General features: G+C 40.7%; 1 protein-coding gene across 4 annotated transcripts in view; it reads left to right on the top strand.

The window, feature by feature from the left end:
• Positions 1–27,009, top strand: part of LOC135103718 (endoribonuclease LACTB2-like) — a 92,243-nt gene extending 65,234 nt beyond the window's left edge. For 2 of the 4 annotated variants that reach the window (XM_064010348.1, XM_064010350.1), the window contains exons 5-7: positions 3,746–3,931; positions 10,138–10,304; positions 26,703–27,009. In XM_064010348.1, the coding sequence (XP_063866418.1) occupies positions 3,746–3,931; positions 10,138–10,304; positions 26,703–26,769 (420 nt within the window). In that variant the 3' untranslated portion in view covers positions 26,770–27,009. The remainder of the gene's footprint in view (positions 1–3,745; positions 3,932–10,137; positions 10,305–26,702) is intronic. The other 2 variants (XR_010270180.1, XM_064010349.1) reach the window with 2 other exon arrangements.
• The last annotated feature ends 608 nt before the right edge of the window (positions 27,010–27,617 follow it).

Below are 27,617 nucleotides of genomic sequence, written 5' to 3' on the forward strand. Positions count from 1 at the left end.
ACCAACTCTTCCTTCAAATCATTCCAGATTTCAATAGTTTGATACGGGAAGCTATATTTCTTGATGTCTCTTGAATATCCACTCTTTATTTTCTTCCCATGCCCCCTCATACATTTCTCTCCCTTCTTCATCTGTGGTACCAAGTAATTTTTGTCTATTTTTTCTATATTGTTTATTAATTTGTACATTGTTATCAGGTCTCCTCTCTCTCTCTCTCTCTCTCTCTCTCTCTCTCTCTCTCTCTCTCTCTCTCTCTCTCTCTCTCTCTCTCTCTCTCTCTCTCTCTCTCTCTCTCTCTCTCTCTCTCTCTCTCTCTCTCTCTCTCTCTCTCTCTCTCTCTCTCTCTCTCTCTCTCTCTCTCTCTCTCTCTCTCTCTCTCTCTCTCTCTCTCTCTCTCTCTCTCTCTCTCTCTCTCTCTCTCTCTCTCTCTCTCTCTCTCATATTGGTAATCCCATCTCTTCAAGTCTTTCTTCATAGCTTAAGTCTTTCAATTCTGGTACCATCTTTGTCACTATTCTCTGTATTCATTCCAGTTTTCATATATTCTTTTTTCTATGTGGAACCCAAACTACTGCTGTATTCTAATTTAGGACATATCATGCTTGTTATAATTTTCTTCATAATTTCTTAATCCAGATAGTTAAATGCCACCCTGATGTTTGTTAACATGCTGTATGTAGAGCTGAATAGTGTGCTCTGAATCATTACTCCCAAATCTTTTCATTACTTTTAATTATTATTTCTTCTTCCATTTGTAATTTCATTAAAGTCTCTTTTTACTTTTCCTATTTCCAGCACATGGCATTTTCTGGTGGATTTACCTAGTTTTGCCTAGTTGTAATTTACAGGGCCTGAGCTATGCTCCTGTGATCCCATCTCCATATCTACACTTGTCCAGTTTTTCCTTAAAGTTGTGCATACTCATTGCTGATACTACATCCTCACTGAGCTTGTTCCAAACTTCTATATTTCTCTGTGGAAAACTATATTTCTTTATGTTACTCAAGCATCTTCCTTTTCTTTTTTTTTTTTTTTTTTGCTGTTTTCATGTGCATCTGGTATTTCCTACTTCTCATAGCAGCTGTTTTTCATTATCTATTTCTTCCATTCTATTCCACAATTTATAAATTAGTATTAAGTCCCCCCTTTCTCTTCTTTGATCCAGTGTTGGCAAATTAATTTCTTTTAACATGTCTTCATATGTTAATTCTTCCAGTTCTGGAACCATCTTTGTCGCCATCCTTTGTATCTTTTCTAGTTTTTTTTTTACATGTTCTTGTAGGGAGACCACACTGTTTCAGCATATTCCAGCTTTTCTCTAACCACAGCATTCCATGTAGTGGAATGCTGTTCCAATATTTCTCACCATTTTATATGTATCTCTGAATCCTTTCTACATGCTTCTCTGACTGTTGACTATCCTGTACTATCACTCCCAGATCTTTCCCTTCTTGTACTTTTATTATTTCTTCATTTCCTATTTTATGTCCATTTTGGTCTTCACTTTTTCCCATTTCCATTACATGACATTTTTTCACTTTAAATTCCATCTCCCATTTCTTACTCCAGTCCCAGATTTTATTGAAGTTTTCTTGTAGAATATCAGTCTTTGCTATTTCTTATATGTCTGTAATTTTGCATTGTCTCCAAACAAGTTCATGTAACTTTTTACTCCTTCAGGCATATCATTTGTGTAGATCAGGAAAAGTATTGGTGCCAGCACTGATCCTTTTTGGTACTCCACTTTTCTCTATTTTGGTTTTACATCTTTTATACTACCATTCTCATTTCTCTTCCCATTAAGTAACTTTCCATCCATTTTTTTTATTTTTCCATTTAATCCTCCTATATTTTTTTCTTGCTTCCATGATAACCTGTTGTGGGGAACTTTGTCAAAAGCTTCAGTTTATTTTTCAGTCCACAACTGATCAAAGATCAAAAGCCTACTCTAGTATACTCATCTCCTTGACTCCCAAATCCAGCTGGGTCAATGAATCAGTGGAGGAGCAGCAAATTGTCACATGTTACAAGAAAGATTTGCTTGATGAACATAAGCATGAAAATGTCAGGTCATCAAATAATCATATTTGTTTACAAGAATGGAATGAAAAGAACAGCCAATTGTATCTGTCAACAATGTAAATGTTGATCAAGTAGTTAAATTTAAAGTATGCAATACTCAACAAAAAAATAAATTGATGCCTTAGTCAAAGTATTGAAACATTATGGCAAATTTTGATCTCTATATTTTTTAGTCTTAAAGTTTGAGCATCCGTATAATGTTCACACCACCTTGAGGCTCCTGCTTCCAGCTGACAGTGTGATGCTCTAACTTGGTGTACCAACCCTTAGCTTATCCTGGTAGCCACATCACTTCCACCTAATGCCCTTACTGACGGGTAGTGTCAAGCTGAGGCATTTCCACCACTCTATACGTACCACAAGAGAGATGGCAAAACTAAACCCACCATATACACTGACTTAGAAAAATCATACAATTGCAGAACATGTGAGGAGATACAGACACTGCCACAATGGCACCACATAATAAACCTTAGTTCCCATTCTCTCCTGCAGACACTTGCACACGTCCCTATGACTAAGGCAGCCTCCCATACTCACACATCCTCTCACTTCATACACATCACCCTACCTGATACTCATGATCTCAGTATCCCTTGAAAAAAAAAAAAACTATCCCTAAGGTCTTATAAAGATACCATATGGTTCTAAACCCTAACATGAACACTGCAAGTAACACATGAAGCATAAGATTCATATGTGAGTCATCTGTGCCTATGAAAAGCTCTGGTCATCTCCAAAAAACTTCTAAGAAAGCAATGAATGTGTGTAAAGTCTGTCCTGTGTGTGTGTGTGTGTAAAGAAAGTTTTCCATAGACAGACACAGTGCTTTTCCTAGGTACGGGAAGTTTACCACTATTTTCTTGATACTGACACATTCACCAGCACTGTACTGTTGATTTTACTTTATCAGTCAAGCAACTCACTTATTTCCAAGGTTGTTTGGCCTGCCTTCTTCGAAGTATTTATTTGGCCTATCGCATGTGTGTAGCTTTGACTGTTAGACCCCATAGTAGGCTAACAAAGCCATGAAATCCAGTCATAACTATGTAAAAAAAAAAATGCACCCAAGCACACAACTGGGATAACTAAAAAACATCTGTAGTGCATGCTTAGGAGGAGCTACACACTAGAATCAGCTTAAGGCAGAAGCCTCTAGGCAATGTGAATATCTTGCAGATGTTGAAACTTTGTCCCAAATATTACACACAAAAAAAAAAAAATGTAGTGAAGAAAACTCACCATAATGTGTTAGTACTTTGATGGTGCCACCCCCTTTTTTTTTTTTTTTTTTTTTTTTTTTTTTTTTTTTTTTTTTTTTTAGAATTGTAGACCTGTAGTATTAATAATTACAAAATGAGGGATATGCTTTTGACACCTTTGTGCTCCCAAATTCACAGAATATGCCAGACTCCTTAGGAAGCTATTTTTTCCATGGAAAATTTTCTTCATATACTCCTGAAAAATCTCATCATATTCACCAATCAATTTGAGCAGGTTATCAAGTTGATTTGACCCTAAGTGAATGGTTGGATAAATGGAGACCTTTTATCAGCTAATCCTAACATTTTTCATAATTCAGATGACTGCTTTCTGTAATACTCTGAATAAGAAAAAAATAATGATAATAATAATTTTGCCAAACTCATTTTATTGACTGTAGATGCTGGTGAAGATGTGTCCAAAGATTGTCTACCCAGGACATGGACCTATAATTGAGGACCCAGTACCAAAGATTCAACACTATATTGACCACAGGAACCAGCGTGAGAAGCAGATCCTGAAAGTGATGAATTTGGAAACTAAGAAGTTTCTTACTGCAATGGAGGTGGTGAAAGCTGTCTATAAGGTTAGTGAAACTGTTGCCAGTGTGATGTTAAAAATATCACCTTTTTTTTTGTAAAGGCAGCTCTGCCCTAAAACAAAAAAATAAATAACTAAATAGATAAAAAGTTAAATAAATAAAAGTGCCAGTTCTTAAAAAGATGACAGACTAAAAACATAATAAAAAATTACTTAGAGAAGTGTCTTAAAACCTCCCTCTTGAAAGAATTTAAGTCATAGGCAGGAGATAATACAGTAAAAGACAGATAGCTCTAGAGTGTACCAGTTAAAAGAACTATGGTCTGACTATTTTGAATTGATCATTTAGGCACTGTCCTTTCCATAGAATTCCCTGGCTTGCTGCACTGCCAAACCTTGTACTAAGCCAATTATCAGATTAGAGCATATGTGTTGCTGATAACCTTGCTCCTCACACCCCATCTCTCTCTCTCTCTCTCTCTCTCTCTCTCTCTCTCTCTCTCTCTCTCTCTCTCTCTCTCTCTCTCTCTCTCTCTCTCTCTCTCTCTCTCTCTCTCTCTCTCTCTCTCTCTCTCTCTCTCTCTCTCTCTGCATATACAATCTATATTTAATGCAAATTTATTTTCTATCATTAGAGTTTGAGAAAAATCTGGCTGTCACTCAGTCAAGCTCCCCCCCCCTCTCCTCTCTCTCTCTCTCTCTCTCTCTCTCTCTCTCTCTCTCTCTCTCTCTCTCTCTCTCTCTCTCTCTCTCTCTCTCTCTCTCTCTCTCTCTCTCTCTCTCTCTCTCTCTCTCTCTCTCTCTCTCTCTCTCGATTGTGATTTTCATTTATATGTGATGGGTTTCCTTTTAGATATAATATTTCCCTTAAACTATGATGTTATACTTTTTTATTTATACTTTTTTCCACACCATCATTGAGGTAAAAGTCAAGGCACATTGGTGGCTTTCACTGTTTGGGCAACAGCTCTTGAGAGGTCAAGTAATGACCCCCTATTAGCCAATTCAAAATAGTCATACTTTTTTATCCTATACTTTTTTATTTATACTTTTTTCCACACCATCATTGAGGTAAAAGTCAAGGCACATTGGTGGCTTTCACTGTTTGGGCAACAGCTCTTGAGAGGTCAAGTAATGACCCCCTATTAGCCTTTTCTTCCAAAAAAATAATTATTTACTGAGTAAATAAGCTCTTTTTCTTGGCTGTGGAGGTGATGAGAATGAGCGGGAGAGGTAACTTCCATCCTGCTTGGCGGTGCAAGAGGAAGTGACCATGGATTAACACTCTCACTCTGACTGTGTGACCTCACTTAGTCACCCATGGAGACTTGACAATGCCTGGAGGAAATGTTGTCAAGTATTGTGGTGTTTGCAAAAAAAAAAAAACAATGCAAGTATCACTGAAAAAACATATATTACACTAACTTGCCATTTTTAGAGCATCATAGTGTATATATATACAACCCCATTTGATTTTGAGGTAGGAACTACCTTACATGAAGTGTGTCTTGGTATAAGTGTGGCAGTGCCGCAAGCTGTGGAATCCCCAGAAAGGACAACGCCTAAACACTCAATTCAGAATAGTCAGACCATAGTACACTGGCAGGATGTTCAAAATAGGGATGGAGAAAAATCAAGTTTTGTACAGTAAGGCAAAGAGAGTGGGAAAAACATACAGTCATCAGGTAGATCAGAAGATCAGTTGGCATCGAAGTAGCAAGAAAATTTAGAAAGAGAAGCAACTTTGCAACAAAGAGAGATAGAGGCTGAAGACAATCAGTTAGAGGAGAAAAAATGCTGAGACAAAGTGCTTTTGATTTCATTATGTTCAAGAGTCCTGTGTGAGTGGAATCCCCTTATATATCATATATAACAGCATTTAAGTTGATATTTGAAGCCTAAAAGTATTTATCCAAAACCAGGAGGTTGACTTACATGTCAAATATAAAATGTGAACCTTTACCATTGTAAACTATGAAGTGTTTCATCAAACACAACAGGCCGTTTGGTAGGCTTTTATTAAACACAAAGATCAGTGCCTGTAATAACAGAAAACAAGCTATTTTCACCAAGAAGGCAAGTTTGTGATATCAGAAGCTGACTTCAACCATCTGTGTAAAGCAGCACCCAATGACCATTTACTGCCACAATTACCAATTTGGTGCTTGCATGGCTTGACCTCAACTCCATAGGCTCATCCCTGGCTTCCAAATAAAGTGGAGTGTCTGGAGACGTGGATAGCCAGAGTGCTGTCAGTGTTCCCGTACCATTACCACCATCCTCCCCGACAGTAGGATTAATAGCATGGTTGTTAATGTCCATAATTTTTGACTGAAGCATCATGTCTACTGGTGTCTGGGACTATTTTCCAAATTCTGAATCAACATTACAGCTGGATGGGGCCAAGTATTTTGATAGACACAGTGTCTTCTCTGCCATCAGGTTATCACCTGTAAGCTTACTGGGGATTAGCATGTATCAGTTCCACCTCATCTACTAGTGGCTGTACATGGTGCTTGAGCATGACAGAACCCAGGTTACACAACCAGGATGGCATGGAGGCTCCAGGGCTGATATTTATACAAATGCTACGAAGTATGGTCTTAGCTCAAAGAAATGCTAAGGCATGTGTTATAAAATGTTTTAAACCCATCAAATCTGCTGAGCACAACTTAGCCCTGCCTTAGCAAACAATAAGATTTAAGCCAACACTCAATGTAGCTCAAGCTGGCTAAGGCAGTGCTTAGACAACAGGAACAGCAAATATGACTGACAGGGTTGGGTCCAAGCAGAGTCACTTTGCTATGTACTTCAGTTCATGTCATTGTACTTTAGTACGGGTACTTTATGTAATAAAAAAATTCCTGTCACAGATTCATAAAGCACAAAAGTTAGTAGTTTTTGTATATACACGTTAATGAGATTCAATATAGAAAAGTAATTGGAAGTTCTACCTTTATTTTATTTTAGTGTGACAGGAATAAATGCATTCATGCTTGTTGAGTAATGTGGTACTGTACTGGCCCTGTCTACTGTAGCATGTCACCCAATGAGAAAATGTCTACTGTAGCATGTTACCCAATGAGAAAATACTACTTAATTGTGCTCCTTTATCCTATATTACACTATAATATCATAACACTCAATGCATGTATCATCACACAGTTTGTTAAAATCTGTATACAGTATATAACTTTTGATTGAATACAATGTACTTGTTTGTACTTGAATGTATTTGGTACATTCAAGCCGAAACAATGATTACTTCCAGTGAGGTCTAAAGCACTGGATCAGGGGGTGCTGTGAACTTATCGTTAAACCCAGCTGTGACCTCACTGAACATTTCCCTTTGCGTCTCACAACACAAGGAAGCAGTCACAGCTTGCCCTCTTAAGACATCTCTCTTCCTTCACACAAAACTACAAGCACTTAATCACACACACAACTTTCACTCAAAATTCAAAATTATCATGGCAACTCCTACACCAGCCTCAGTCCCCATCTGAGGAGGGGACCACAAATGTCCCCAGGTCAGACTGCTCTTCTGGTATCGACTCTAGGTATCTTGACACCCCCCCTCAACTTTTTCTTCTTTAACTTCTGCAACATTCACTCTCTTAGATCTAATTTTCAATCTGTAGAACATCACCTCTCCTCTACTAAACCTCATCTTCTTTTCCTCACTGAAATACAAGTGTATAAGGCAACTGACAGTGGCCCTTTTTCTGTTCCCTCCTACTTTCTCTATCTTCATTTTCAATCCAAAGCTGGATATTGCATTTATGTGCGCAACAACTTAACCTGCTCTCGTACTAACGCTCTTGAATCTTCCAAGTTTTCCATCATCTGGCTACGACTACAGAGTCTCTCAGACTAAATTTATCTGTGCTGTATACCTCTCACTTAACTCCTCTGACTATAAGAAATTCTTTGACTACTTAACTTTGAAAGTGGAGCACATTCTGACTCTCTTCCCTTTTGTGGAGATCTCCATTCTTGGAGACTTCAATGTTCACCACCACCTTTGGCTTTCCTCTCCCTTCACTGAGCATTCTGGTGAACCAGTCTTCAACTCCATGACATAGCAATTGGTGGAACACCCTTCTAGTATTCCTGACCTTCTTGGAGATAGGTCCAACATTCTTGACTTTTTCCTAACCTGTAATCCTTCTGCTTATGCTGTTACCCTCTCTTCTCCATTGGGCTCCTCTGATCACAATTTCATACCTGTATCTTGCTCTATCGCTCCAATCCCTCCTCTGGATCCCCCTAGGCAGAGGTGCCTCTGGCATTTTGTCTCTGCTAGTTTGGGGGATCTGAGAAGGTATTTTGCTAATTTTCTTTGGAATGACTACTGCTTCCGTGTCATAGATCCACCTCTGTGTGCCGAGCACATGTTGGAGGTGATAGTGTCTGACATGGAGGTGTACATTCCTTACTCTTTTTCTCCACCTAAACCTTCCAAACCTTTGTTTAACACAACCTGTTCTCATGCTATACATGATAGAGAGGTGGCCCACAAAAGGTACTTAAGTTTTCCATTACCAGAATCTCATGCACTTTATATTTCTGCCCAGAATCATGCCAAGTCTGTTCTCCAACTAGCCAAAAACTCCTTCATTAATAGAAAGTGTCTGAGTCTTTCAAGATCTAACTCCCCTTGTGACTTCTGGCATCTAGCAAAAAACATCTCCAATAACTTTGCTTCTTCTTTCTCTCCTTTATTTCAACCAGATGGCACCACTATCACATCTATCTCTAAAGCTGAACTCTTCGCTCAAACCTTTGGACGATTCAGGGCTTGTTCCTCCCTCTCCTCCACTCTCTGATTACTTCATGCTACCTATTTAAATTCTTCACAATGATGTTTTCCATGCCCTTGCTGGCCTAAACCCTCAGAAGGCTTATGAACCTGATGAGGGCTTTCCTATTTTTCTCCAAAACTGCACCTGCGTCCTTGCGCCTTGCCAAGTCAAGCTCTTTTAACTCTGTCTGTTGACATCTACCTTCCCTTCTTGCTAGAAGTTTACCTACATTCAACCTGTTCCTAAGAAGCGTGACTTCTTATCCCTGAAACTACCATCCTGTTGCTTTAATTTCCTGCCTATCTAAAGTTTTTGAATCTATCCTCAACAGGAAATTTCATAAACATCTATCACTTCACAACCTTCTATCTGATTGCCAGTATGGGTTCTGTCAAGGCCGTTCTACTGGTGATCTTCTGGCTTTCCTTACTTATTCCTGGTCATCCTCTTTTAGAGATTTTGGTGAAACTTTTGTTGTTGCCTTAGACATATCAAAAGCTTTTGATAAAGTCTGGCACAAAGCTTTGTTTTCCAAACTACCCTCCTATGGGTTCTATCCTTCTCTCTGTAACTTCATCTCAAGTTTCCTTTCTGACCATTCTATTGCTGCTGTGGTAGATGGTCACTGTTCTTCTAAATCTATTAACAGTGGTGTTCCTCAGGGTTCTGTCCTGTCACCTACTCTCTTCCTATCATTTATCAATTACCTTCTCAACCAAACTTTTTGTCCTATCCAGTCCTACGCTGATGATACCAACCTCCACTTTTCCACATCTTTTCAACATCACATCTTTTCACATCTATCAACTCGACACAACCTACCAGACAACTATCCTCTCTTCTTCAGTGACATTCAAGTGTCCCCCTCTTCTACACTGAACATCCTTGGTCTGTCCTTTTCATATAATCTAAACTGGAAACTTCACATCTCATCTCTGGCTAAAACAGCTTCTGTGAAGTTAGTGTTCTGATACGTCTCTGCCAATTTTCTCACTCCCCAGCTGCTAATTCTGTACAAGGGCTGTATCTGTCCATGTATGGAGTATGCTTCACATGTCTGGGGGGGTTCCACTCTTACCGTTTTTTTAGACTGGGTGGAATCAAAAGTTTTTTGTCTCATCAATTCCTCTCCTTTAACTGACTGTGTAGAGGGGCTTGGCTAGAAAGACACCAGCTGCCATTGTCTTCCTTTATTCAGCTTGGTACAGGACACACATCTGCGTGGCCAGCGAGGCATGGGGCAACTAACTTCCGCCTTAGCGGGAACCACTTGTGATGGCGGGTCCCTCAGATGCCAGCGCTCACTATATTTGCATAGTTATCCTACAACTTCCCTCCCCTGGAGATGTTGCAGGGGCATGACAATGGCACTGAACAATCATCTTAATCAACATATCAAAATTACATGTCTTCATACTTAACATTAAGCCATTTTCACTCCACATAGTTATTTAGCCATCCAGGTCTGGCTGCCCTATGGCGGGGGTGGCTGGGTGATGGCTCCGGTGGTGGGTCCCCTGGCCTTGGAGGTGGTGCTGGACTGGGCTGGGAGAGCGGTTTCAGGTGCAGGCGTGTCCAGAGAGACAGCCAGCCACTTCTGTTGAGCTTCACCAGGTGCTGCCTGTTGTCCCTCACCTCTACAACAATACCTGACCTGTCCCAGACCTTGCTAGCCTGGTTCTGCACCAATACCCTGCTGCCAGGGATGATGTTGGAGTGGCAACTCCCCCATGCGTGATCCTCCAGCTTGCTGTTTTGCCTTGCCATTTGCCATTCCCACTCACAAAGCATCCGCCCCCAATGTTCGGCAATCCTGAAGTTTTGCATGAGAGCAAGGACACCATCCCATAGCTGACGACCCGTCACCAGCTGAGCCGGGGACTTATCAATATCACGGAGGGGCGTATTTAGATACTGCAGCAGAGCGAGAGAAACTTTGTCATTGTTGAGGCTCCCGCTCGCTCCTGTGTTGCCCCGTAGCATTCTCTTTGCAGATTTTACTGCAGCTTCTGCACGCCTGTTGCCTTGCAGGCAGTGAGCAGAAGAGAGACACACAGTGATGCCCCATCTCTCAAAGAACTCCGCTATTTCTTCACTTGCCAAATTAGTTCCGCCATCTGTCAAGACTTGCTCTGTTGCGCCCCACCTTACAAAGTAGAGCCTCACCTGGTTCAAGATCTTGCTCAAGGTTGCACCACTGGGCATGGACTTGCTGGCTAAGACTTTCTTCTTTCTCTCACCCCTTATCCTGTCAACCTCTCTAATGCAAGACTTAACCAGTATTCTCAATCATTCATCCCTTTCTTTGGTAAATTCTGGAACTCCCTGCCTGCTTCTGCATTTTCACCTTCCTATGACTTGAATTCCTTCAAGAGGGAAGTTTCAAGAAGTTTCAATTTTTGACTATCACTTCAGACCCCTATTCGGGGCTGGCATCTCTTTTTTTTTTTTTCCCCCTTGGCTGGTGTCCTTCCTACACACAAAAAAATAAAATAAAATACAAATAACATTTTTTTTTTCTGTACCAAAATTAAATGATTATTGTGTGGATGCTTCTAGCATCTTGTCATTATGTCTCAGAGTAGCAGTCAACCTGGTACAGTCAGCACCTCAGTGCTGCAGCTGGTGCCTGTACCTTTGATGGAGATGAAGGATTCATGAGGCTGGCTTCACCTACTTCTTGTTTTACAACCACTGTGTACTCCACAAATCCTTCTTACAATGGGGAGGGTTTCAGGGTACATAAAGAAATTCTCTAAAAGAGAATGAATGCAAGAAAAGTTGCTGAGACGAGAAAGAAGAGGCAGGAGCATGAAAGGTGAATGACACAAGACACAAGCCTAGCCATCCAGCACCAGGCTTCAAGGCCTTGAGCTTTATCCTATAGCACTAACACATACCAAAATATTTAAAAATTCTGTGCTATTATCACTAAGGAGAACATATGGTGTGGTGTAAGGACTGAAAAGATGAGTGACTAGTGCATGAGCAATCATAGGCACTGTCTAAGTTTTGACTGGTTCAAAACACAAGAAGTGGTCTACACACACTGAGAGACATTGAGAACCATGATGATTCTTTGGAAGCTGTTGAAAGTTAATTGCAACTGCATCCCATGGTTGTTTGGGTGGTGGATATCCTAGCATGGGTGCCAGGCCTGAAGTTACCTCCTTATGCTTAGCGCAGCTGATGCAACGGGCAACTTAATCTAATACATCAACTCTCATTCAAGGCCAATAACATGCACAGTGGACAGCAGCCATGGCCTTGTCACAACCTGGATGACCAGCTGTAGGTTGCTCATGTACAAGCTGTAGAATTAGCGGGACAAAAATCTCTACAATAACCAAAAGATCTATGGATCCATCCCCTTGAGGCCCTCGTCTGCATAATATATTGTCTAATGATAAAAAGAATTGTGAGAAAGGTACATGTAAGGGAGGCAAAGTGGAAACGTCACATGATTCCAGGGCATAAATAAATTTTCCCCATGTCCCATGTTTGTGCTCAGCACCTAGTTCCTGAAGGTGAAAATTCTTCACTGGTGCTGTTTGGGAAACGGTGCCCACTGGAATATTTCATGATAGGACATCCACAACCACATTTACACATCCTGGAAAATACCTTAATTGTGGAGAAAATTCTTGGATTGTCAAGTACCAATGAGCAAGCCTCCCACTGAGGTTTCTTCCCTTGAAAAGGTTAGTGATGGCTATGTGGTTGGTGAAGACTGTATATCCCAGTATCAGAGCTTCTTGATGTGTGACTGAATAATTCGTTATCACCTGGTTGAGAACCCTACTTGCATATGCAGTTACACAGTTCTTACCTCTATCATTCTTTTGATCAACACTGCATCTAACTTTAAAGAAGAAGCATCTGTGTAGAGTTCAAAAGTGTGAGAAAATAAGGAAATCCCAAAACTGGAGCCTGTATGAGAGCAGTTTTTAAATCGTGGTAGCTGTGCTCTTGCACAGCACTCCAGTGAAAGGAAACTTCCTTTTTAAGTAGCTGACTGAGTGGAGGTGTGAGTTTAACAAAATCTTTGATGAATGGTCAGTAGTAACTTGCTGAACCAAAAAATAACCTTACATTTTCAGAAGTTCTTAGTTGCAGAAAATAATGTTTAGCTGCAGACACTTTATTGTGTGAATTTGTTCACCATCAACAATGTGCCCTAAAAAAATTATTTATTACTTAAAGAACTCACATTTTGACAGTTTTACTCGAAGGGCAGATTCCTGCAGTCACTGTAAAACCAAACACAAACTCTGAAGGTATAATTAATTCGTTTTGCTTGCAATGATTTCATTATCCAAGTGGGCATAGACGGAGTCATCTAACATACCTCCAAAAAATGTACTGATCATTCACTGAAAAGTGAGAGGTGCAGATTTCAGACTAAACAGCATGCATAACCACTGATACTGGCCTGTTGGGGTGCTAAATGCAGTGACTTTTCTGGATTCTTTTTGCCATTGGTACTTGCCAGTAACCAGATAGCAAATTACAAACTACTGAAAATGGTATTGCCACTCCCTAAGGACATTAACAAGTCACCTGAGACAAGATCATCCTCTGGTGCCTCATTTCCATTCCTAAAATCAATGACTGGGCAATAACCACCATTCTTCTAGTGAACAAGGATGAGTGAACTATTCCATGGAGAATGAGAGTGTTCAATTACTCCTTAATGCAACATCTCTTTGACTTACTCATCAACTACTGTCCTCTGGCAATAAGGTAACTTGTAGGCTGGATTGTAAACTGGTTAGATATTTGGTTTGAGTGGAATATGGTGTTCTGGATGATCATTATTATCAAGGGGTTTGCCAGACAACACCATTACATCACAGCATTCCCCAAGAAGATCGAGTAGTGAGTGCTTCAACTCCTGGTAGCTCACAATGTTGACAAGCAAACTTAGGGTTGAGTTCTGCCCCAGCTTGATGTCAGCAGAGTACCTCACCACAGTGACACAAACTGTAGAAAAAAAAAATCAAATAAAAAAAAATGTTCACCACTTGCTATAGCTCTCACAGTCTGCCACAACAATTTCCTATGGAAACTAATGTTTAGTTAGTCTACTTAACATAGAGATCATAATGATGTTAGAACTATCATTCCAACACGGTAATTTATGGTGATGGGTAACAATCTCAACTTAAGTATAACAATCCACTTAACAAATGGATGAACCAATGAGGATCCAGATCAAGCAGATTCACGCTCCTGGAACAAAACCATTGTCAACCTGCTTCATACGTGGGAATTCATTTACCTCAAGGAGCAATCGGAGTTACCTACATTACTGCTCCCACTCAAGCAGTCAAACCCCAGTTAGCAGCCAGAGCAGTTCACCACTCACCTTTACTCAGCATATTACTACTCCAAATGGACACTCCACTCAGGAATACAGCTAAGTACTCTATTAGTATCAGGTTTGTGCTAGTATATGCTTAGTTTGCCATAGTCATCTATAACCTGGCATTAGCTCATACATGCCAATTTCACCATATTGGTCCTTCAAACTGGATTCTCATTGCTGACTTCACTCATTCTCACCATACGTGTCTCTCCAGTGCCTGCGCATCATTAGAGCACCACAAAAACAGTAAACATACATCGATAACTCCAAGTGGTTTGGTGCTTCATACCATAACAGCTTGTTTGCCCAAAACTTTTTACCTAACACTCTGGTTTGTTCTACCATTCCCTAAAAGGCTAAAAAATGGAGGATATATATATATATATATATATATATATATATATATATATATATATATATATATATATATATATATATATATATATATATATATAGAAACTGAGAAGAATTATTGAGAAACTTAAAGCAGGATATAGCAACCTTTATGCATGCTGCTGACATTCATGACATAGAAGCCAAAACAGTTACTATCAAGAACATCTTAGCTAAGATTAAGAATAATAATGAAAAAATATATGAGCTTATGGACCAGGCTAGCTTGCAGGAAGCATTAGAAGATTCATTATATGAGGAAGAGGTTAATTCAATCCTCTCTAGATTAAAAATCACACAAGAAATCCCAAAAAGAGAAAATAAAGTTTTATTCAATTTCCCTTCTTTCATTGGTGATCTGACCAATTGGGTAGAGTTCTGGGACATGTATGAATGTTCCATCCACCAAAATAAAGATCTAACATGTATCCAGAAACTCACTTGTTTTAAAGGCCAGTTGGAGGGAGAGGCAACTCAACAAATATCAGGATTCAAACTAGAGGGTTCCAACTATGAACCTGCCATTCAACTACTCAAAGATAATAAAGTACACAAGACCTACCACAGGGCAGTTGAAGCGTGCTTGTAGTTTTATGAGGCAAATCACCACTGGTGTAGGGGAGCTTTCACATGAGAAACACTGGACCGTGCCACACCACCACACTTTAAATATGACCACCCACATGACATAAAAGAAAAAGCTTCACATAGAATAATGAAATTGGTGTTGTAGTCCATTAATACTAAGGGAGAGTGGAGGACACATAAAGTTTCTCCTACAAAAGAGGTGATTTACCTCATAAAACTACAAGCACACTTCAACTGAGCTGCAGTAAGTCTCATGTACTTCATTAATTTTACATCAGCACCTTCTGCTAAAGGGTTGCTTGCCCATGAGATTTTGAAGCTAAGTGGGTGTCATGCCTTTGTATAGCTTCACCATCTGTACATATTTCAATATAGAATTTGTGATAAATTTTGATAAATAAAATATTAGTGAACCTGAATAACCTTTATTGTCCATGTTTTTACTCATACATGCAAACTCACATTTCATCAGTATTGCAATGTAGCCTTATCATTTTCAGTATAATGAAAATTTATGAGCATCCAGCCCTTTCATGTTTACATCAATGTATTTCAGAATCAAAATATAATCCAAATTTTAGCACAGCAATCCTGAATAGGCCTATTTCCATAACAAAAAGCTGATCATGATACTGTACACAAGTAGTCTCCTTTGATCTCATATTACAACATAAAATTGGTTATATACTCTGATGAATGAAATATTGAACATAGCATAGCATACACTGAACTATTATTCATTCATGTTAGTGTAATTTTTCATAATATTACAATATAACATTATTGTTACAGGTGTATAGTACATTATCAATAACCTGTAATATAATAGAGTACTTTAGTTAAAATACCCTTTTCTACTATAATATCACATCCTGAAATAGGTTAGATACCATAACAATACTCTTATAATATTTTGCTAAAGTGGTCTCCCTGGACCACCCAGCTTTTGCCATGATGCAAATTGGCACAGCCATAGCCTTAGTCTTAGCCTTCGATGCTATAGCAGGGTAAACACTGCCAGATGTGAATTTAGTGGTGTTCTTTGAAACAGTGTTGTGTAGCTTGATAAAGCTGATGAGTAGTTTATCTTCCTTTTGTTTAGTGCCCTGTTTGACTACCTCAGTCTTTTTAATATAAGTTTGCAATGCCTTGCACACACACAAGCTGGCATCTTTAGTATAAGCCTGAAATTTCACCACTTGAATGTTAAAGTTAGGTCCACACTGCAAACAGAAATGGAATCTTTCTCAATGCTAATGCCTGTTAGCACCAAAAAGTGTAAAGTTTGAACCCTGGTCGCCTGAGTTAGAGCCATCAACATAAGTTTTAACGTTAGCTCCTTCAGGAACAGTTTATGCAGTGGGCATATAGTTTTTAGTTTTTATAGCACTGGTTTAACATCCCAGGTCTCAGTATACCTGGGCATAGATGGTCTTAGGCTAAACATCCCTCTCATGAACCTGATAACCAGTGGGTGATTTCCCTCTCTGCAGCCATCCACCACATTGCCTAGTGATGAGAGGGCACCTCTTGCCATGTTGATGCACTCACACCCCACATCCCTGTGGAAAGTCTCAGTCAAGAAATTTATGATGTTAGACACAGTGTGGTTAAGGGAATTGATATCCCTTCTCACAAAATTGCATCCATCTTCTGACATGTGGACAGTATTGTTTCTCTGTACCTGGTTTCCAGGAGACAAGGAAGATGTTTGCAATTGCTGCAGATATGCATCGTTCTCATAGGTTCTCCTGGACAGTAGGCATGCCATCAGTCGCATGTGTTTCAATACTGGGTGCCCCTCTGCTGAGGATGGGGTGCATCAGTATATCCATCCTTCTCATAATAAGTCAACCAGCATCCTGAGCAGTAGTCCCATCCATGGCTAGGACATCCACAAAGGTACAACCATCCATCCCTGTGCTTCTTCTGCCTGCATCTTTTGCAGACACCAAGCAATTAATGAGAATGGGGGAAAATGTAAGCAAGATCAAACCTTGCCCACTGTAACAAGAATGCATCCAAGTATTCTGCTTCCAGGTCTGACTACCAAGAGCAGAACAAAGGCACTTGCTTGTTAAGACTGGATGCGAACAGATCAATAGAAGGGTTACTAGAAATATCACATAGAGTCTGGAAAATGCATTTGTCAAGTTTCTGTTCATGCCTGTCATTGACCTTATGAAATGTAATGTCTGCCATGTTAACTTTGCTTGGAATGTGTGAACATGTGAGCCGTGCATTATTTTTCACACAACAATTCCAAATTGAGGCAGAGGTGTCGTTACAAATAGGTGATTTTGTTCTCCCCATTTCATTTAGTTCATTGCAGTAGTATTGTCACAGAAAACTTTAATATGCTTCCCACGAAGCTCAAGACTGAATGCCTGAAGTGTAAATGGAATAACTGAGTTTCAGAGCATTGATCTGCAGTTCTTTTTCTATCATTGACCAACTTCCAGTTGTAGACTGATGGTTAAGGCATGCCCCCAAGCTTAAGTTAGATGCATCAGTATACTAAACAATATCAGTACCAGATCTAAGTATTTTCATATCTTGTACTGAAGCATTATTTAACCACCAGCTAAAGTCTTTTCTTATTTCATCACTAATGGTCACAGATCTGTCAAAATTACCCTTTTCTCTGTGCAAAACTGTGATTTTCACTGCCACCAACTTCCTGTTGTGAAGCTTCTCCAGCTCTATTGTTGGAATGGCAACAACCAAGAGACCAATGATCCTACCCACTTCACAGATTTTGACCTTATTCTTACACATGAGTACTTTATAACCTTGCACTATTTTTTCACACTGTAATCAAGCAAGGAAATTGTCTTACTGTCAGTATCATTGATATTGCCTAAGTGTTTGATGTGCTTAATGGGAAACAAAACTGACTCCTCATTAATGCAGAAACTTAAAATAAACCTAAATTAAAAATTTGATTGTGTCGAATGCATGTGAGACATCCTGGCTAGAAACCTGGTAAATGAGTGCATCATCTTTAAAGCTAGTGATAATATAACCCACCTCTCTCAGAGCTGCAAAGACAGGTTGTGAATCTCCTTGGTAATAATTTGTTGCTCCACTTTATTGAACCCATATTCTAACTTTCCTAATAAGTATAAGTGTTCAATGTCAGTGCTCCACAGTGTCCAGAATAACAGGTTCATTGGTAGTTTTACATCATTCATGAATAAACATATGAAGTCTGCCTGCTTCAAAGCTTGTACGCGCCTCAGTCATTGCTGGGACTTGTAGCAACTCTTTTTTATGACATTTTTTTGCATCAGTGTCATGGCACATAGAGGACTGCCTTTGGCTTCCCTTGAAGCCCAGCTTCTACAGTCTAGAAGAAAATCCCCTGTGTGAGGTTTTTCTCCAAAAACCTCTTGATCTTCCTCCAGCAAATCTCAACATAGTGGGTGGTTTCTTGATTGAGATCCTGTTTTCAATTTCTCAGCCTCTTCAATTTGTTTAGCAGATTATGAGACATCCCCAAACATGAAGTGAGTCATTGGCACCCTATATGAGCAGAGATGTGAGTATTTTTTATTAATCTTTCTCTTCATGATGAAGCGTCTCGCCAAGTTCTTCCAGAAGTTGGCATTGCCTAACAAACCCAAGGCATCATTATTCATGCCCACCTCATACATGGGCCACCATATGGTGTCTTTCATCCTGTGTAGTTTTATCAAGAACCAACAGAGATTTGATGATGATAGTCACTGCCTTAAGAATGACCTTACTGACTTCTTTCCAGCAAAAGTTTACCTTTTTTGCTTCACTTTTAAGTGCCTCTAAAATCTATGGGTTGTATTCCATCAGACCACATACATGGCAGTCTCTTAGTTATGTCATCCTCACAAATTTCCTTGTAATCTATTTCCTGCATACTGTTGTCAAATAAGTAGTTCATCATTTCATCAACCTGTTGATCACATAGAGTCCTGCAAGACAACATCAGGAGCCTCAAAAGCCTTAGCCCAATATATTAAAATGCTACCAACAGGGGCATGCTCTCTAGTCTCACTGTCCTCACTACTGTGGTCGTTAAATCCTGAGAAACTGGCAGGGGAACCATGAGAAGTACTTGCTCCAACATTCACAACATCATGGCCAGAAGTAGCTGACTTAGAGAATTCACCAGGCATGTGTGAGGCATAAAACTGCCTGTCTGCCTTCAATTTCTTTACCTCACCTCTTAATTCAGACAGTGCATCCAATACCATGTTCCAAGGAACAGGGGGAACTGCAGCATGAGAAGGGGAACTGCAGGTCTGAATTGGATCCAAGTCAGCACCACCAAATAAGCAAGTCATGGAACAAGTTGATTGACTAGCATCCCTCACATTTACATAGTGCGACAAGGAACTGCTGGACCTCCATTATTTTTTGTGTACAAATCCCCTGTGACATCGTCACCCTAGTGGTTCATGGGGAACCTGCATGTGGGTCCATTGACTCCTCAGTGGAAGCTGATATGGCAGCCACCTTGCTGATGTAGAATCAAAACAAATCCATAAGCTCATGGTTAAGCCACACAGTCAGTGTAATATGCATACTTATTGTGCACTACCCATTCCTGGAAGTGAATCACAGGTAGAAGGCATTGTACCTGCATAACAGATAACATGGCCTTGTTGAAAAGTGGAAAAAAAAAAAATGACCACCAGGCACCACTGCAATGGAGAACTGAATAACATGATGATATGCAGCCAATTGGCAGTGTGGTGTGGTGCAATGTTTCTCATGGGCAAGCGACCCTTCAGCAAAAGGTGATTTGCTGATGTAAAATATACATTAAGCCTCTAAGAAGTAGAGCTTAAGAAGATCTAGGATTCTCTGGAACAGAAGGAACAGAGATCTTGATGGCCTAACCTTAGTGGTGAGAAAGAGAGAGCCATCTGATCCTTGGCTGGACAGAAATTTCAGTCAGTACCATCATCCCTATGTACAGTATTTTAGAATTCTAAATTTTAATTTCCTGTCTACTTAACCTCTTCAGGCTAGGCTACTAGGTGTCAAGTGTGTATACAGGAAACCTCTTTCATTTGCCAATTTTCAAACTGTCATTCCAACAGTCTTTTATCTACCCATTATGTAACACCAGAATGCAGTGTGTTCACAAGAAACTTGAAGACAAAGATATACTTTTTAGCACAACAGAATACCTCCTGATAATATTATGGTGCCTCAAATATTTTAGTGTAATAATAATAATAATAATAATAATAAACGGTTTATTATTTAGGCAGTTGACAAACTGAAAATGTACACAGGGGATGGGGAAAAACTTAACATTAATCCTAAAGGTAAGTCTAATCTAGGAGGGAAATACTATTGATTGATGGCTCGCACCATGGTGGGAATCGCACTGAGTCTGTACCGGTCCGTGCGCAGCGCCTTCAGGGGCGTTATTTTGTTGTGGTGTCTGGTGGCACAGACCGGGCGAGACGCGTCGGGCGGCAGCATGTTTCTGAGACGTGGATGATGCAGTAGTCCCCTCCCAAACTTCTCCAGAGCCTCTCGGTGCCTGGTGGATATTCTGGACAGACTCAGGGTGGTCAGGGCTTCTTCATAGGTGGTGTATGCAGGGCCAAGGATGACCCTGCACGCCCTTTTCTGCACACTCTCTAGCTGTAGCTGTTGAGTGTGTGTGAGGGAGGAGGACCACGCTGGGGAGGCGTACATGAGTTTGGGGAGGATGAAGGTGAGGTACACCCCCCTTAACTCATCTGTCGGCGTCCCCAGCGACCTGAGTCTGCGCAGCATGTACAGCCTGTAGGTAGCTGATCTCACGGTGCTGGCGACATGCTGCTTCCAGGTCAGCTGGTCGTCCACCGTGACTCCGAGAAGCTTGGCACATTGGACCACCTGGAGGGGGTGAGGGCCCACTGTGAGCCGGGGAGGGGGCACTGGTACAGAGGAGGTACAGAAATGCATCACCACAGTTTTGCTGTGGTTGATGGTCATCCTGCTCTCCTCCGTCCACGTCTGCAGTCGCTCCAGAATTGCTTGCAGTGGCGAGTAGTCCGGGTTCTTGGTGGAAACTGGGACGCCCACGGTGCAGTCGTCCACATACTTCCAGCGATGGGGGGTGTCAGTGAGGGCGTCGTTGATGAGGAGGAGGAAGCATAGAGGACCCATCTTGGTCCCCTGGGGGACTCCACATGTCAGCTGTTGGAAATTAGAGACAGAGCCCTGATAGCGAACAGCCTGACGTCTCCCTGTGAGGAAGTCGGCTAGCCACGCTATCAGATTAGGAGGGAGACCCAGACTTATTGCCTTGCTGATGACAACAGTGTGATCAACAAGATCAAAGGCTTTTTTGAAGTCCACAAAAGCAACAGCTAGAGAGGTGTTTCGCTTGTCCAGGTGGCTGTGGATGAATTCAAGGAAGCTGGTCAGGTAATGTGAGGTGGAGGTGGCTTTAATATTTCCGAATTGTCTGATATCCACGGTGTTACAAATTTTGGTGTATGCCCAGTCATATACAAAATCTTCACAAATAAGGCTAGGGATGGGAGTGATAGAGACTGGCCTGAGGTCATTGAGTGACTGTGGACTGGAAGTTTTGGGGATGGGGGTGACGTAAGATGTCTTCCAGTCCGCGGGGCAAGAGTGTTGGGAGAGTGAGGCGTTTATTATGGAGCATAGCGGTGTTGCTAGCTCTACAGCAAATTCCTTGTAAATTTTTATAGGAAGGTCAGTGGGTATGGTGGATCTTGGTTTAAATTTAAGTATTCTCTTAAAAACATCCATCGCCTGGACAGTGTGTGGAGGGGAGGGAGCGGGAAGATAGGCAGGAAGCGGAGTGGTGTGGAGGGGAGGAAAGGTTTGACAGATAGCAGCAAAGTGATCGTTCATCTCCTGAGCCGCGAGATTAGCAGGAAGGTGTGAGGTGCAAGGAAGAGATGAAGGGTGCTTTTGTAAGCCACACAAAGCTTTGATCTTAGCGTACCACTGTCTGTTGTTGGTCAGCTTGAGGTGGTGTATCTTGTCTGGGTAATAGCTTGCCTTTGCATTCTTAATCTCCCTGATTACTCTGTTTCTTAGTTTCCTGTAAAGGACCGGGCAGGAGTGGAACGCCCAGGTCCGCTGACGCATGAGTCTTTTAATGCGGGGCGTCATCCAGGGAGCATCAGATGGGTGCGTTGTGACGCTCTTGGCTGGGAAGTAGTGGTGGAAGGCTGCTGTGGTGGTGGCGACATAATTTTGCCATTTTAAGTGGACGTCCTCCTCATCCAGCACCTCGGTCCATGGGTGTTGTGTCACCCACTGCCCAAACTCCCTCATGGCTGAGTCAGGCATGGGGCGGTGGGTCCTGGTGACAGCTGACCGGGGGGTCGAGGTGGTGGGTGTGGGTGTCCACAGTATGGAGAGGTGGGTGCTCCGTCCCATGGGAGGCAGCGGCTTGGGTGGCGAGTACTGCTGGCCCAGGTCTGTGAGTATAAGGTCGAGGATGGCTTGCTGGTGGGTGGGGAAGTCCACGACCTGGGTGAGGTGTAGCTGGTGTAGTATATCGTTGATATCTAATCTGTTAAAGTCCCCACAGATGACCAGCTTGGCAGCAGGATACCTCACCCTCAGGGCATCAGCAGTGTTGATGATGTGAGCGGTGAGTAACTGTGCTGTGGCGGCTCGTGGGGGGTGGTACACAACGCAAACTATGATGGAGGCCGTGTTGCTGGGATGGGAGGGGGGCGTGACTCTCACCCACAGGGCCTCCACACCGGCAGGAATATCGACAGGGAGGTGTGAGGGGCTGAGGGCAGAGCGGCAGAAAACGGTCACTCCCCCCCCCTGCGTCCTGACCTGAGGTGATGGTAGAGCTGGTAGTCCTGCATCGTGCACACCTCAGAAACAATCTGCCACTCCTCAGTGACCGCCACAATGTCCGCACAAGTAGATCTCACCGTCACAGTCAATTCATCCATCTTGTTGGCCAGAGACGTTGCATTAAACAAGAGGAGTGAGGGAAGACTATACCATGTTCTCGGCACCTCAAAGTGTTTGTATTCCCTCTTCTCCACCCTGCGGTCTTCTCTGGCACTGGAGGTGACTACCTTGATGGGACGCACCACACTTTTGCCTCCTCTCGATCCTCGGTTTCGAAATAGTTTCAAGGACTTAAGGCACTGTATCACGTTGGGCGGCGGGTACCCAGATCCTCGTCTATGACGCAGGAGGTAGTTGCGTTCATACGTTTGCACTGAAGCACTCATTTTTCTTTATGTATCACACGCATTCGCTACAAGTGTTCACAAAAACAACAATCCCACCAGGTCGAGCCTCAAACTAAAAGCTAAAAGTTGAAAACAGAAAAGGAAAAAACAAAAAAACTGAGGTCACTATCACTAGGGGGCGGGGAAGGCCAACAAGCTGGCCGAGGCTGCTCGAGAGCGCCTAAGGTCACACGTCCTGCCCGTGTGAGGTCAAGACGGTGTCCCTGTGTGACACAGGGAAGATGAAAGGCACCTTTTTCAGTTCTCTGAGGGGCCTCAAATCAAGGCGCCTTGGAGCTACCCCCCCCTTAATCACTGAAGAACAGACTAGTGGAGTTGCCTGGCATACTGTCCAGGGAAAAAGTGTCATACATTTCATTGGCAAGGCATCCCTCACAGAGACTGTAGCAGCTTCACCACTCACTGGTTGAAGTTTATGCTATTTAAAAGTGAATTGCTGGTCTTCCAGCCCTTGTGATATTGTCAGTTAAATAAAAGTAATCATATAGGACCGATTCTTTGCATTTTGTGATCAAGGCAGAGAGACAGGCAGACACTTTGGTTATTCTTGTTTAATGGTTGTTACATCTAAAGAAGAGGCATATAGTAAATATGCTGTAGCCTGGTTAAGACATTCTGGGTCAAAATGATGCCTGATGTTGGCCAGATATGACTCGTAAAACTTGCTGGATGGTACTGTACACACAGCAGTTGTGAAATGAAATCTCAAAACATCTGTTTGCTGGTATTTTCACACTATTTGTGCATTTTGAGTGCATTCTATCTCTTAAGTATCCTTATTTATTGTCTTAGTTTATCTAAGCAGACTGCAAGTATTATAATGAAATATTTTCTACTATTTAGCAATTATGGAGTAAGGAGAAACTAGTTGTAGGGAACATATTTAATAACAGCCCAGGTCACAGTTCTTTCACAGAGGTAAGAGTGTGATCCCTTGCCCTGCTGCTCAGAATCCGCCATATTAAGGCCACATTCTATCCCATGTATCGCTTCTTCAGACCTGTTCTACTTCATCAAATATGCAAATACAAGCCAATTATTTTAGCATCAATTGGTTGTATCAGTCGTGACCTCACACTGTATTATGGCATTGTATCAGAACGCAATGATGTGTTGGAAGTCGTGACCCAAGACAGGAAAGCCACTCAGACACCTTTACCTGCACTGCCAGAATGCTGCATGCTGCTGCAAGGCTTAAATGTTCCATGCTCACTGTATGCATTAGTACTATTTTTATTATTATTATTATTACTATTATTATTATTATTATTATTATTATTATTATTATTATTATTATTATTATTATTATTATTATATTAACACAGCAGACTAAGCTGAGAGCAGATGTATCTCTCTCTGTCTTTCCAAGCAGACAGCCTCTGGAGAAGGACTGCTAAATGTATCTTTTACAGTATTGGTCAGTCCAGTGTCCCAAGTGTTTTAGAATATGTGTTTAAAGGAGATATAAAAATCATACAAGGAGATTTATAACAAAGAAAAAGGTGTAAGTGGCACTGGCAACTGGGGCACAGCCAGTCAAATGCTGACATTAGGGTACTGACCTCATTGACCCAGAGTAGTACATATATGTGGGGTTGTTCGTTTCGTACCCAAGGCACTAACCCCACTTACCCAAATATCAGGCAGTGTTTATGTCCCCAAGACAATGACCCCACTGACCCAGGTCCCCACTAACCCAGGTCCCAGGACCTAGCATTGTTCATTATGTGTCTTCCTCACCTGCATTTGGATTGGCTTGACACTGACTACATCCCTTATCATTATGTCTAAACCTGGCCCTCCACGGATTCACCCAGTGCAATGTTGAAGTTTTGGATAGAAGAGAAATAAGGACAATTACTAAGAAGATATTCAACTTGGAAAAATGTAATAAGCAGAGTCCCACAAGGATCAGTGTTAGCCTTAATCATGTTCCTGATATATGTCAATGATATAGATGCTAATATTGGAACAGAGACTTTCATTAACATGTTTGCTGACAGTGCAAAGTTGCAAAGAAAATGAATAACGAGAGCTAATGCAAGGAACTACAGAAAAGCCTCATGAGACTATGAATGCTGTAATAAATGGCAAATGGATTTTAATGTTGATAAATGTCATGTGATAAAATGTGGCTGAAGTTCAAAGAGACCTGATTGGAATTGTAAATTAGATAACAACATGTAATAAGCAGAGTCCCACAAGGATCAGTGTTAGCCTTAATCATGTTCCTGATATATGTCATTGATATAGATGCTAATATTGGAACAGAGACTTTCATTAACATGTTTGCTGACAGTGCAAAGTTGCAAAGAAAATGAATAACGAGAGCTAATGCAAGGAACTACAGAAAAGCCTCATGAGACTATGAATGCTGTAATAAATGGCAAATGGATTTTAATGTTGATAAATGTCATGTGATAAAATGTGGCTGAAGTTCAAAGAGACCTGATTGGAATTGTAAATTAGATAACAACATAATTCAAGCATCTGAAAAGGAAAAGACCTAAGTGTAATAATAAACAACAGACATTATAAATGACAAAGTAAGGAACATGCATCACTTGTTGGCAGATATGAGAATAGCATTTATTATCCAGAAAATACATAGATGAGGAAGTAAATAATTATATTTTTAAAACCAACACTCAAATATGCAGCAACAGCAGTATGGAATCCACATCTGAAAGAAAAAATATGTTGAAAAGATAAGTGCCAAGAGAATCTACAAAATGGGTAACAGAGTAGAAAAATCTTGGCTTTGAAGAAAAGCTTAACAAACTGAAGCACCCAACACTAGAGATGACATGATTCTGATGTGTAGAAGGAAAAGAAAAGACTATCACCATGGTATTTTGTGGTACCACAGCATCCATCATTAAGAGGACACAGTAGGAAATTGTACAAAATAAGAGCAAAGAAAGATGTGGTGAAACGTGATTTTCCTGATAGAGCAATCAACCAATGGGATGCATTGACAATTTTTCTTCCATGTCCATTTCCAAGCCAGACCTTCTGCATCCAGTTTCTTGAACTCCTCATAAGCCTGCTCATGATAGAAGGAAATATAAGAGAGGCCATGTGAGCCACAAATTTGGTGACCAATGTGAAAATATGATGAAATATGGGTTAACAGTGAGGAGCGCAGGGAGGAATAGTAATGGAAATAGAACAATTTTTATGAAAATGTCAAAACATTATCTGTACAGCAATGTTCCTACCCTCAAGGGGTTAAAAGACAGGATATTACGAGCTTGACTCAATCCAGTAAAAATACAATTAGATAAGAACACACACATATATATGTGTTTAGTTCCTCTTTTCTTGATTCTTATTTCTATTCTTATGAACTCAGTTACACTTTTCTTTACTTTTATCAGTGCTTGATGACTGAAACTTGTCCTCTTCTTTCAGGACACACCAGAACATCTACACCTTGCTGCAGCTGAGAATGTCACCAACCATATGCATAAACTCCTAAAAGATGGCAAAGTTGTCAGTCAAGGAGACAGATGGTGTTTGGTACAGAGGAATGGTAAACTCTAAGGCAGGGTGACCAAAGAATATATTAATAATTAGCAAATTTAAGTTTATTATGCAGAAGAGCAAACAGAGCAATACTCTTTATTATTCTATGTGAGATTTGAAATTACTTTATTGATAGCTTGGAATCAAAGTATGATCATGGTTATAATTACTTTAATAAAGTGCAGTAATAATTTATGGACCCCTTATTTACATATTTATTTACATTTAATTATTAATTGAATTTTGATATGGAACTTTTCCTACCCTCTGAGTTTTTTTTTTTTTTTTTTTCATTCAAAAACCTTACATTTTTAGTGAGAATCAGGTCAAAACTGTTCACAGACCAGCCTTGAAAATATTTTACAGCACAACTTTCTATCACTGACTTACTTCTATGACACAGTGCACCATCTTGCATGAATGTCTCAGTGTTCCCTTTAATTGTCAGACATTAAATCAAGATAAGTTTCATCATTCAGAGTAACTTTTTAATAATAACTAAATTTTCAACACCATAGTAAGAAAATAACCTCAAACCATCAGTTTCTCAGGATACCACACATGGCACCACAAACTTTGGGTCAGAATGGTCAGCACATTTAGGATGACGAACATGTGCACCAGTCATAATGAATATGCTTCCATCTGACTAAAATCAAGTGGCCATGCAACATATTTGTAGGAAATACAAGACAATTTTCTTTCTGGTAAGTTGTTAAGAAAGGTATGTGTGCAGCACGGCAGGAAGGCAAATTCACAGGTCATTTTGAATGTAATGAGAAACAATTTTCACAGAAACTT

This window comes from Scylla paramamosain, chromosome 9 (genome assembly GCF_035594125.1).
Source record: "Scylla paramamosain isolate STU-SP2022 chromosome 9, ASM3559412v1, whole genome shotgun sequence".
In the NCBI taxonomy this organism is placed as follows: domain Eukaryota; kingdom Metazoa; phylum Arthropoda; class Malacostraca; order Decapoda; family Portunidae; genus Scylla; species Scylla paramamosain.